This window comes from Thunnus thynnus, chromosome 6 (assembly GCF_963924715.1).
Source record: "Thunnus thynnus chromosome 6, fThuThy2.1, whole genome shotgun sequence".
Classification (NCBI taxonomy): Eukaryota; Metazoa; Chordata; class Actinopteri; order Scombriformes; family Scombridae; genus Thunnus; species Thunnus thynnus.
In genome coordinates this window covers 25,450,725-25,463,224 of record NC_089522.1, presented here as the reverse complement: position 1 = coordinate 25,463,224, position 12,500 = coordinate 25,450,725, and the positions used below count along the sequence as shown (strand labels likewise).

Genomic DNA, 12,500 nt, shown 5'->3' with positions numbered 1-12,500 from the left:
TATACAAATGAAAGACATATTTTATTGACAGATAACAACATTCAAATTAATTTAAAAATGTACAGGATGAATAACAAAGTATTTTAGTCAAATTTTAAACAAAAAAAAAAAAAAACAACAAAAAAAAAAAACAGAGAAGAGACTCCATTCATTTTAACTTAAAATCCATAGATCATTATTTGCCTTACTGCACAGTTTATGGGACTGCTAAACACACACAAAGCATTTTTAACACTTATCATTTTTCAAGCACAATTTGGTTGGTCTTTGCTGAATATATGTGTTATTTCCTATCTTTATGTGACACGTTAATTATATTCTTTGGTTTGCAACAACGAACGATAAACAAACACTTAAAAATTGTACAAACCACCTTCCTGATTGTCAGTAATCATCTGTTGACCTTCATGAATAGCAGCAAAACCCCACAAATTGCACTGTATCTGTTGCATCATTTATAAAAGGTCACCTCAGACTCTTTGAAGATGATCACCTTCACAATAGTCATGCTAAGTGTCGGAATACATTAATAAAATATCTCATTAATCCATGTAAAAGTCATCAAAAATTGCATTTTGACAGATTGGAATGGTTGATGTGGTACTGCAGACTAATCCTGGCTGGTCATATTTAGCTGAATCTGAGAAGTTCAGAGTAATTTGGATAACACTGTACCAGCAGATTTGTCTTTAATGCACAATGAAATAAAAACTGATGAATGAACAAACTGAAATGTCTTATTTGGTATAATATAAAGCAAACTCCCGGGAAAATGAAATGATTGTCTTATGACAATGTAGAATTTACGTCCTGTAAAATCTAAGATGGTAGGGAAGTAGATAGTTGATTTTGGCAGTGACTGAGCTATTCCATGGAACTGTACACATTGATACTCTAAAATGGGATTTCCATTTGAGTCATGCTGTTGCCATTCATCCATTTCTACACATGCCGTCAAACAACATCCTCACTGGGGGCCATCAGAACACAATGCTTTGTTTTGTCATGCATCTGTATTCTCGCCTCCGTTACAGGATCTTTTGTTTCCCCCATCACATGTCAAAATACTTTCTTTTTTTTTTTCTTCTTTTTTTTATGTAGGCGAAGGTTCTTCACATATCCTTCGTCTTATGCAGCCGAACGTTCCTGTCTGGCTTTGGTTGAGAATTCGGCAGATCAGGGGTAATTTAATGAAAGGGAGAGCTTTGGTTGGCTTTCTGTTCGTAATACCTTTTTTCTGTCACAACAACTAGTGACCGCCTCGACTTTTAGACTCTCCAGTCACCCAGTCAATGATGATAAATGACAAACTCATAATCATGAAGATGAATCCCACTGCAGCAAAGACCGCGGCCTATAGGAAAGGAATGAGAGAAAACATCTGTATCAACAACAAATAAAAGTACATTGATGTTAAATCTCCAAGATAAATTCATAGTATTTTTATGATTCTTTCTGACCGAAGGAACTGAGTAGTACCTGAATCTTAGATCTGGACATCAAAGGCTCCTGGTCCTCAGGAACAATCCGGATGTAGAAGATTCCAGGTAGGATAAAGATGAGGCTTGGAGCAGATGTGGCTCCTGCAGATGAAGGAGGAGGAGGACAGAGTTGAGTTTATGAGGGTTGTACACAGTAAGTGATTACACACAGATGACATAGTGCAGGGAAGCCCAGACCAGACAGTCTTGTGTACACATACCAATGAGGCCAAAAATGTCACGAATGGAGGGCACGAAGATAACAAGAAGGTTGACCAAGAAGATGAGACAAAATGCAATGGCGATGTGTCTGGCCCAGTGGAAAGGCTTCTCAGGGAATATGATCTGGAGCACGGCCCTGCGGATCTGCAGAAAGAAGGGAGGAATGTTTTTATCTATAGCATCAGGATACATAAGCGAAACTATAGAAAAGTAATGGCAGATTTTCTTTAATCACCACAGGTAAGAGTGAACAGTAAAATATCACAGAAATGCTGTTGGATAAAGCCATGTGTAGCATCAGCTTCTATACATGTCAACACAACTCTATATCAACAAGCTAACATTTTAGCAGTTATTTTCTGTCATTTTGACATTTTGGGGCATTTCTGGGGGTTTTTTGGATAAGAAGGTCAACTCTCATATCTGTCTGTTTAATATGAACCAGCAGCTGGTTAGCTTAGCTTAGCATAAAGACTGGAAACAGCTCGCTGGCTCCTCATGGGTTAAAAAAATCTGCCTACCAACACTTTAAGGCTCACCACAGGCAACCTGTGGAGAATACAGGAATTCCTTGCTCAGGGCCTAAAAATAGTCTGGCACATGAAAATACCCCCCTAAAACTGCAACTCCACATTTTTACAAACAAATGAGATATAATGTGTTAAGTAGTTGACTTTAGAGATGCTGATAGACAGATCTTTTAACCTTTGGACAGAGCCAGGCTAGCTGTCTCCCCATATTTCCAGTATTAATGTTAAGCTAAGCTAACAGTCTCATGGCTACAGCTTCATATTAAACGAACAGATATGGGAGTGGTATCAATCTTCTCATCTAACTCTGGAAGGAAACAAGTAAGCGGAAATTACTCTTTTAATTTACCCTGTAAAAGTCTAATAACCACAGTATGTGTTTGTTGTGTGTTCTCAATAATTGCTTGAAAGTGAATGTTTAAAAACTGATGTAATCTTGAAACGACACCTCTGGTAATTTTTATCATCTATAGATAATTCAGAAGTTTGATGGCGAATGCTTAAAAATCTCGATACAGTCAGCACACTACTGAAACAGAAACAGCTGGAGGTTTCACTCTGGCAGACACAGCACTAAAACTGTAAAGCAGTTTCAATGCTTCGATGGAAAAAAGACTAATTTGAAAACATATATTATGTGGTGTAGAGGCTGCATTAGCCATGTTCTGGACTTGCAATGTGCAGGTAGTGAGTTCAAGATCTGCCTGGACGACACTGTAAGAAAGTGAAGTAAGAGACCTCGGGCTATTGCTATACGTAGCTACCTCTATGTCACTAAGTATCTCGTTTATGTCGCTGAATGAAAAAATGTATGTCAAAAGTATTAAACTGGTTTCAGGCCTATCCCTCAATTAAGACTTTTATTGTAGCAACCTGGAAAAAATGTTGCATGTGGAGTGCCCCGTGGCTCGATTCTGAGTCCAATAACCTTAAGTCTTTACCACTCGCTACCATCATAATGTTGATTTGAATTGCTACACAGATGACAATAGTGTACACTTTGAATTTGAATCGTTAATGTATGGTTATCTCATTTTTTAAAAATAATTACTGACTACAGTTTATCCTATAAAACTTTTTCTTAGGTAAGACCTTTTCTTTAGATAACTATTTGTTAGAAGAGGTGTCACTTTAATGTGGTGATGTCAAGGTTCTTTTACATACTGTTTTTACTTTTATATATTCTTGGAATGTGTTTTTTGAAAAGTTAATATGTTCATGTTTGCTTTTAGGGGTGCAAGTATTATTTTTGTTTTCTTGATTAATTGATTGGTCAAAAGAATGTCAGCAAATAGCAAAAAAAATCAGTCCACAGAGCCAAAGGTGACATCCTCACAATGTCTTGTTTTGTCCAATCAACTGTCTAAAACCCAAAGATATTTAGTTTACACAGAAGACAAGGAAATTTGAAAATATTCACATTTGAGAACCTGAATGCAGTGATTTTTTCTTCCATTTTGGCTTAAAAACATAACTTAAACAATTAACTAATAATCTAAATAGTTGCCAATTAATTTCCTGTGTATTTAATTGATTATTCAACTAATAGTTTCAGCTCTATATTCTTTTCATCTCTTGTGTGTGTAAATTGTATTTAATTTATCTGTACCTACTTTTGTTTTTTATGTAAACTGTGTTTATTTTAATGTGTGGAAAGTGTTAGATATTTAAGGAAAGTATAAGAACTATTTCTATTACTGGTGCTGTGGTTGATCTAAATATTCACACTAAACTAACAGGATAGATGTCTTACCGGGAAGAGAACCACAGGGACGGTCAGAGTGACAGCCATCAGCACAGCCAGACGCACACAGAGGATCAGCACATCCGAGGGGCCCTCTCTACTGTAGGTGTGTAACAGCTCGGACTCCACAGCACCTACCCACAGAAAACCACACACCCCCTTACATATCTTGCATGGTCTAGTCCTTCATTTGTAACACTGCAAAATATGTGCCATGACTAATGTGAGGTGAGAACAAGTGGGTCATTCATTTCACATCTTGTGATTCAAAAAATAGGAACAAGGTGACCTTTATTCTCAGGAGTTCAGTGTATCTTACCATAAAAGGTGAGGTAACCAAAAAGAGCAGTTAGCAGGTACATGACAAACATGGCCAAGATGGAGATGTTGGCAACAGCCTGCATGCGTTTCTTGGTGGCACTGGGTTAAAAACAAACAGAAAACAACATTAATTTTAAAATAACTTTCAGCAGCTCTGTGTGTTTAAGTAAAAAAAACCACGTTTGGATTTTTGTGAAACGGATTATGACATTCTCACTTACTCTCGTAGCTCAGTGTAGATTGGTAGCACTTCAGGGTGGCAGACGAAAGCGAAGGCCAGAATTGGGATGGTGTACGCTGTCTAAAAGCCAAACATCCAAAGGTCAATGAGTAACCCACAACTCGCTGTTTAAAGAAGACTGCACAGCATTTTACATCCATCAATTAAATGCTTGTTTTATACCCAACGTTTCTGTTGACATAACACACTTTAATGCTGTTGACATATCACGCTCTAGTGCAGAACATGTGGCTGTGAATCTGCTCTGCTAACCAAGAAATAAAAACATAGCTGACAATTCAGGGAACGAGAAGCAAAAAAATGTTTTTCCTCTAACCTCTGAGTTCGTGGTGAATAGCTTGGCCTCACAGAAGTCCGTACTATTAATGCCAGTGTAGTTGTCAATAAGAGTTACGTCATGGTTTTTCAGTGGACACTCGATGTTGAATTTCTTGTATATAACCTGGGGAGACACACCCATTGGTTAATCAAAGATAAATATTTAATGGAGGACCAGTTGATGATATTGCACGTATCTGTGTTGGCTCAAGAGTATAGACTCACCGAAATGAGGAAAAACAGCATGCAGGAGAGGGAGAAGCCACTCGTATAGCCCAGGTAACCTGGAGTGCAATGAGCACAAGATGTTGCAGAATAAATTTATGTCATTATTTATGTCACAGACAGAAAACAGATTCTGAAAGTGATCATGTTTCAATTTTAGACATGAAAGTAAACACAACAAAAACAGGTAGTGGACATGATGTACATGTACAGAGTATGAGGAATATAAAAAATGAAACTGTGATGACAGAGTGAAAAACATACCAAGTTCTTTCATGAGTGCAAGAGGAAGGATGATGAGAACGCTAACGATGATGATCAAGTAGTTTCCATTCAAGAACCACTCTCTAAGAGATGGCCAGACAAACAGATGAAAAAAAAGTCAGTACACCACTTAACAAAAAAATGAAACTACTGAACTACACATGGATCAAAGCCAGAATATCACTTTGACACTCACCCTGTGTGTGTGTTTTCACTATGAAGGAAAGCTCGAATAACCAATGGTAGCTCAGACTTGACGATGAAGAGGTAGCTGGACATTGCTAAAAAGGAAGTGAAAACAATCTTATCTTATGCTATTTATTTATGTGTTCAATCTTATCTGATTAGATATGCTTCCACTGTCTGCCGACGGCTGTTAAATTAAGCAAAAAAAGGTTGAAAATGGCCTGAAAGTACCTCCAATGTTGTGTATTGTTATGATGCAGCCGGCCAGCATTTTTCCTGGGGGACCAAAAGCCCGATTCCCAAGCTGCTCGTATGCCCGGATGCCTGAAAACACACAAACATTATATATGATTGTAATAAGTTATGAATACAGAAATGACTACGTGGCTTTATATGGTAAATTATATGTGCTGATTATGGCTCTGCCTTACCGACAACTCCAGCACTTTTCAGCAGGAGGTGAATTGAATACGCAGACAGAATAGCAATGCTCAATAACAGGATTCTGAAACACAGAACAATGGAGATCTGTTAGGAGATGTACTTCGTCTGTAAAAGGTACATGACAAAAATATATTAATGGGCTCACAAATCTGGACATTATTGTTTTAAAAGTTAAAACAGTGATCATTATATAATGTCGTGTGATTTCTCCTCTGTTGCTCTTCCTGAGGTTTCTCAATTTTCTCCCTGTTTAAGTGTTTTTTAAGGGAGTTTTTGTCCTTATTTGAATGGACAGTCTAAGAATAGGGGATGTTGTTTTGCTGTACAGTTTGTAATGTCCTGAGGCAAATTGTGATTTGTAATACAGAACAGAAACAAAAACAGAAATAAAATTATTTTTAGGAACTTAATTCTGTTGTTAAGCAATTCTTGTGATTATCTGTCTCATTGTCTTTTCCCCCTACCAAACAAGAGAGCTCAGCTTTGCGCGACTGGCTTCCACCACCCCCCCCACCCCCGCCACATAGTGCAGGACTGATCCAGGCAGGCATGTCTTGGATCTGATCACTACGAGCTATATTTAACCACTCAAATCTGATTTAGGGAAGCTGCGTGTGTATGAGCTCTAATGTACATTCTGACAGATCAGGCTCCATACTGTTGTGTACACCTACAACTCGCACAGGTAGACAGACGGAAATACACACATACTCAAATACAGAGTCCCTCTCCCTGCCAACACACATACCTGTGCAAACACAAATAAACACAGACAGCTAGATGATACACACACACACACACCCGTGTGGCCCTACTTCTAGCCTTATAAGGACCCTCCATTGACTACATCCAATCTGTATACACTGACAAACTTTAATCTAATCTAATTCTAATATAAACCTTGAACCAAATTTCCTACCTAAAATAGCCCCTTAATGAAGGGGTTGGTATACAACTTTTAAAGTCAAAACACACACAAGACAAACAGCCCAACTCTATTCTTGTAACCTTGAGGAATGTGCATATTTGCCTTTACACAAATACTGAATATAAATCACAAGAAGCCAGAATGAATAGTGCCCCCTTTGTAAAAGAGGGGACAATATTAAAGGGGACACAGTGCTGTAAACAAATACATACACCTGTACAGGTAGAGACAAACACGCGCACTGACAAACACGGCAAGAAAGGAAAGTTAAGCCAAAATCGCAACTGCGTGTTTGGCTTCCATACTCACAGAAAAAGAATGATTCCGGTGTTGGCCATCGCAAAAGCCAGTCCCAAAATTCCACTGCCCATTATGGCATTGCTGAGATTAAAGATGGACATTCCAAATGAAGTTTTCCCCTCGAACTGCGGAGGACGTTCGAGAAAAATCAATTCATGAGCAAAAAAAAAAAACACATCAACAGATACGAAATCTCATTTTACTCCGGGAAAATCAATCTGCATTTTCTAACATATGACTGAGTAAAAGCACTTACATCTGTGAAGTGCATTTCTTTCTTGACACCAGGTTTATGTGGGAGAAACTCCTCTTGTTCAGCCAGGGCATCCAGCCCATCGAAGCTACAATGAAAAACAATCTTTGGTTAGAACTTGGAAAAAAACACATGATCGACTTTGAGTTGAACTTTTAATGCTTTTGTTGTGATATGATATACCCATCTGTAATAACTGTTCATCTGTGAGTCTTACCCCTCTTCCCTGCTATGTCCATTCATCTTTTGAAGCTCCATTCTGGTTACTTGAGTTATGACTTTAGAGACTTTGAAGATCTACTTTTGCTGGGCTGAATTCCTCTTCAAACTTTCACCTCGCTGGAAGTGGAGAAAAACATGTGTTTAATTTATTATACTTACTTACTCATGAAACTCTCCCACAAATGTCGCCATTATGTATACATGGAGGAGGTATGATGTCAACTGGGATTGTTTTTACACCACATACACTACATTCCAACACACCTCATGCACTTATCTTGCCAATCTTCCATTATTTGTGAAGAAAATTGCAAGCAGGCTGACCTCAGTCTTTAACGCTTTTTTATGTTGTTTCAGTATGCATCACCTTTTCCGAGATCTTGTCTTAACTTGTTAACATTCAGACAAGATCTCAGAATGGCTTTTCCCAGAAGTCGTAGAAGAATTGTGACGTATGTATGTAATGCTTTATGAGATGGATGTAAGGCTTTGGCTCTGGTCTATATTATAATGACTATAGAATAAATTTACACTGTCAGACAGATGTCAAACACTAGCTACCTGTACTTAAACAGAACGAAGCCACGGCACTCCAGGAACACTGAATATGACTAATGGAAACGAAAATGCTATGCGGCTTGAAAAGGACAGCCCTATTTATAAAGTCTTGAGACGCATACTCTGTAATTTTTCTACTTGCCAAGGCCAACAAGAATGTTTCTTTTTTTCTTTTGGCAATGTAGTAATCCTTTGACAAAACATTATTTTGGAGGTTTACTCCCTACTTCAGATATGAGGACAGAAAACATCCAGATTACTGTGATGGTTCGCAAAATACGATTCCAGCAAAAAGGGAAACTTATGCTTGGGATGAAGTCCATTTAAAGCTTGTGTGACATGAAAGGCTTTAAATAACAAATGTTGTCAGAGGACTTATGTTGCTCTAATCTGCTGCGGGCCACACAAAGCTGGCATGGACGGGCTCTGGGAATGAGCGTAGGTCTGTGCTCTTGCCACGGGGTCATGGGATACTTGCCTTCTCTGTGGGCCATACTGCCCTCAGGATTTTCACATCTGACCCCTAAGGACACATTCACACTACATTGTGTCATTCCAAAGGAGTTTCACACAAAACCAGAATTTCCTACGCTCATCACTGAACAGGCTTGCTGACGTACAAAGATCCATACAACTTGGTGGTTGATAGCACTGTGCCACAGATATAAACAAAGGATTCCTGTGTAAATGGTGCTATTTAGTCTAAATACAGAGTAGCCTTTTCCCTGCATACTGGCCTCAGGTCAAGTTTGGTTTGAGTAACTTTCTTTAGCTACATACCCGACAACTTTCCCATGGCCTGTAGCCAACACACACAACCAAAAAAGCATTGACTAAATGTCAGGAATACTTTCAGATTTCACAAAAAGACAGTTTTAGTGGATTGATACCACTCTCACAGATTTTACAACTTGGCCATGCTTTGCATTTTAATGGTGATGGGTAATGAAGTAACTAGACAAACCTGGTTAACTAGAAGCTCATGTTACAAATTTCATCAGCCAAGACAGCTAGCAGCTGCTACAAACAGTGAAAATAGAGTAAAAAAGTAATAAAAAGGAAAAAAAAAAAAATACCCCTGTACTTTCCATCTATTTATATGTTTCCCAACAAGCAGCCCTAATGCCCTTTAAAAAGTGTGCCATATGGTGTAATTAGAAAATGTATTTGTATAATACATTAAATAATCTATAATTATATTTTAAATGAACAACACATGTTAAGGTAAACTAACGGTAGATATCACAATAGCTTTACTATCCAGCAGTGTGTACCACATGGCTCTTGTCTGACGCAAGACCAGGTCACTATTGACAGTTAGCCCTTCCCCTCTCTTCCTCAACATCTAAAACACAAGGACACACACACACATTTTAAAGAACTTACCTTTGTGGACAAGAACAAGGCTAGTTTTCACAGAGAAACGTCTTGAATATTGACACAATAAATCCTTGCACAAGTTAAATTTCAATTTTCTGACTCTTCCAATGTTTATATATAGCTTAGTTCTTAGGAGGCTCTCCAAAGCTCCTTGGTAGTGAAGAGAGGAGAGAGTGAGAGAGATTAGAGGCTGGGAGGGAGTGAGCGGGAAATGGGAACACCCACACTTAACCCTTTGTTATACCAGCCACAGGTAGTGTCCAATGCAAAGAGACTGCAAGGATTCACTCATCCTGTGTCTGCACTCAAAAGGTGTCAAAACTAATGACTAAACAAAAAAGAGGAATTGCTTGAAGTTTTCAGGGACAGTCTGCAGTTCAGGGCTACAGGTAAACCCAGGAGCCCATCAATTCAACAGGGTCTTTCTTTTGGTGTTCATACTAGAGAATAATTACCATGTCATTACAGTCTATGCAAGTAGAGAGGAGGGGCGCAGTGGGTGTCACCTGAGGTGGGCTTTGTCACAGCTTGGGGCGGATACTCGCAGACAGTTTGCATCCTGCTGGAAGTCACAGTGATGTTAATTAGCTTAGGAGATAAGTGCTTTTTTAAGATAGCCCACATGTGATTGTGCTTAAGAGTGGAAACATTGTGCATGTTTGCAAGTTATCATGTGCTTGATCCCAAACAAACAGTAAGACCTGGACTGACATGAGAGGAGGAGAAATGAACAAGTCATGCAACATAACACATATAGAAAGCTCCTGTAAATGCTCTATCAAACTTCCAGCAGCTTTTTTTTCACTTGATAAATATAGAAAACCCAGATTACATCTCCATATGTATATATCAGATAAGGAGATTCTGTGATCTGTGATGCGGAGATTCTGTCAAAACTCAAAATGTTATCCACTTCTCAGGGACATTTCCGTTGACTGATAAAGTTCAGCCAACTGCGATATGGGCTTTGCCCGCACACCCAAGAAACACCCATATTCTCTTTATCTCAACATGACACAAATCCTTCATGGGTAAACGTGTCTTTCTGTTAAAAAAAGATCTCATCTAGCGGGAGCACACAAAGATGACAGATTGTTTTCATACCTTGTAAAGAATTTCTAGGGTTCAATTTCAGAAAACGGGACATCACGATATAAGAAAAAACAAAACATCACTTCCACACTTCAATAATTTTGTCAAGGTCAGGCTATCTGGAGCAGTTTACACTCAAGATGTGAAGATTAAGGTCTGTACAGATTGAGTGAATTTAAATAATGAAAAGATGATGGTCCCCTCATTCACCTTAAATGACCTAGAAAGTCATTCCAGGACAAATCAACGAACTAACTTTCTGTGGAATGACATATTTGTGTAAAACACAGTTGATCAGGACACATTTTGTACCAGTAAAACCATGGATCAAACATTTAATGTAATTTTTATATCTAACAGTCATGCCAGCATTCAGAGCCAAGATCTTCATCCCATTTTAGTGAGTCATTTAAAATCCCACCTCTGTGCTGTGCATACTGCCAGCATGTCACAAAAAAACTGCGAATGAGAGCATTAGTATATCCTCAGCTGAATGGTTAAAGTAGAACCTTGCTGAAAGAGTGTTATCCTTAGTTTTACTGTAAATACACAGTGCTTTATCAGTGGAGCTAATAATAACAATTTTTTTCGCTATTGTTACTTGTGTATGAATGGGAAATTGTGTTCTGGCAGCTGCAGAGTGCTGGCCTGGAAGCCTTCGTCTGGTACTCACCTCTCCAGTAACAGTCAGACAGAGGGATGTCTTCAGTTTAGACAGACGTAACAGTGTATAAGTTAAAACTGGTTGGCTGGATCACTTCACAAAAATCTGCTCTTCACAGTGCCATGACGTTCTCTGCAGCTGTAAAAAGAGAGAGGAAAATGGGGGAAGGAGGGAGGTAGTAATTGCGCGCGTTAAGAAATTTCCTGCCATGTCACAAGCCTAGCCACTCCCAGTTCCAGCACACTGATCAGGCCACATGTGGTGCTCTGTTGCTTTATGAAATACTGTAATCTACTTTTACATACCTTTCATACACATACACATTTTTCACAGCAGGAGAACTCTGAAATATTCAAGAAGTCTTTCTAATATAGGCCTAAAGCTGAGACATGAAATCTAAATTCTCATTAGAATACTCTGCTTACTGGCTGACATGGCAGTGGTTAAACTGTGGGTGTGCAGTTAGTAGTGTCAATAAAATTCTGTGAAAAGTTACTTTCCATTTCTCCTCTGAGCTTCAGTTTTCTGTCATCATACACTAACGTTACAGTACCATTGCCATCTACTGGACACAATCTAGATTGCTGGTTATTAAGGTAAATCACACAAATAGACCAACAACAGCATCCATATGAGAATATTAAATACTCAATCTGCAATCCTTAATAAAGATCACAAAATAACTGACATATGAGGCCATCAGAAGCCATATGATATGAGGTACTTTGACCCAACCACTCTTACACAGACCAATTTCATACTCTATACAGCATCATAAAATGAGGGCAAGAAGAGTTGAACCAATTATCATATATCTTCAACTAATCGATTAGCCGCGGGGAGGAGGGGGGGGGGTAATAAAGGGACAGAGTGCACAGGCTAACCCATTGTTGCTAACTTTGGAGCTATCCCCCTTCACTTTTCCAGCACTTGGGGAAACAACAGACTTTTTTAGCATTTATTGACTGTTCACTGGAGTCTGTGTTGTACATTTACTGCCAGACAACTTACTGCTAACCTTTTCCACTGCTCCGCTCACATCCTTTCCTAACCTTTCCTGCCGCTCAGTTTTTCCCGCTCGCTACGCAAACATACTACGCAATGCCGTATTCCTTGGCGGAGTTACG

General features: G+C 38.8%; 1 protein-coding gene across 3 annotated transcripts; it reads right to left on the bottom strand.

The window, feature by feature from the left end:
* Positions 1–2: 2 nt before the first annotated feature.
* Positions 3–12,473, bottom strand: LOC137184853 (sodium-coupled neutral amino acid transporter 3-like). Of its 3 annotated transcripts, XM_067592942.1 has the most exons (17): positions 12,392–12,473; positions 11,383–11,511; positions 7,675–7,796; positions 7,461–7,545; positions 7,214–7,329; positions 5,964–6,037; positions 5,764–5,856; positions 5,543–5,627; positions 5,347–5,429; positions 5,083–5,141; positions 4,856–4,981; positions 4,520–4,599; positions 4,297–4,397; positions 3,987–4,111; positions 1,703–1,847; positions 1,480–1,583; positions 3–1,354 (listed from the first exon to the last, which is right to left on the bottom strand). In XM_067592942.1, exons 3-17 carry the CDS (start codon positions 7,713–7,715, stop codon positions 1,250–1,252), a joined length of 1,422 nt encoding a protein of 473 aa, XP_067449043.1. In that variant the 5' UTR covers positions 7,716–7,796; positions 11,383–11,511; positions 12,392–12,473; the 3' UTR covers positions 3–1,249. The 3 variants fall into 3 exon arrangements, with proteins under 3 accessions (XP_067449043.1, XP_067449044.1, XP_067449045.1); XM_067592943.1 differs by lacking the exon at positions 12,392–12,473 and having other exon boundaries at positions 11,383–11,578; XM_067592944.1 differs by lacking the exons at positions 11,383–11,511; positions 12,392–12,473 and adding an exon at positions 9,624–9,871.
* Between the last annotated feature and the right edge of the window lie 27 nt (positions 12,474–12,500).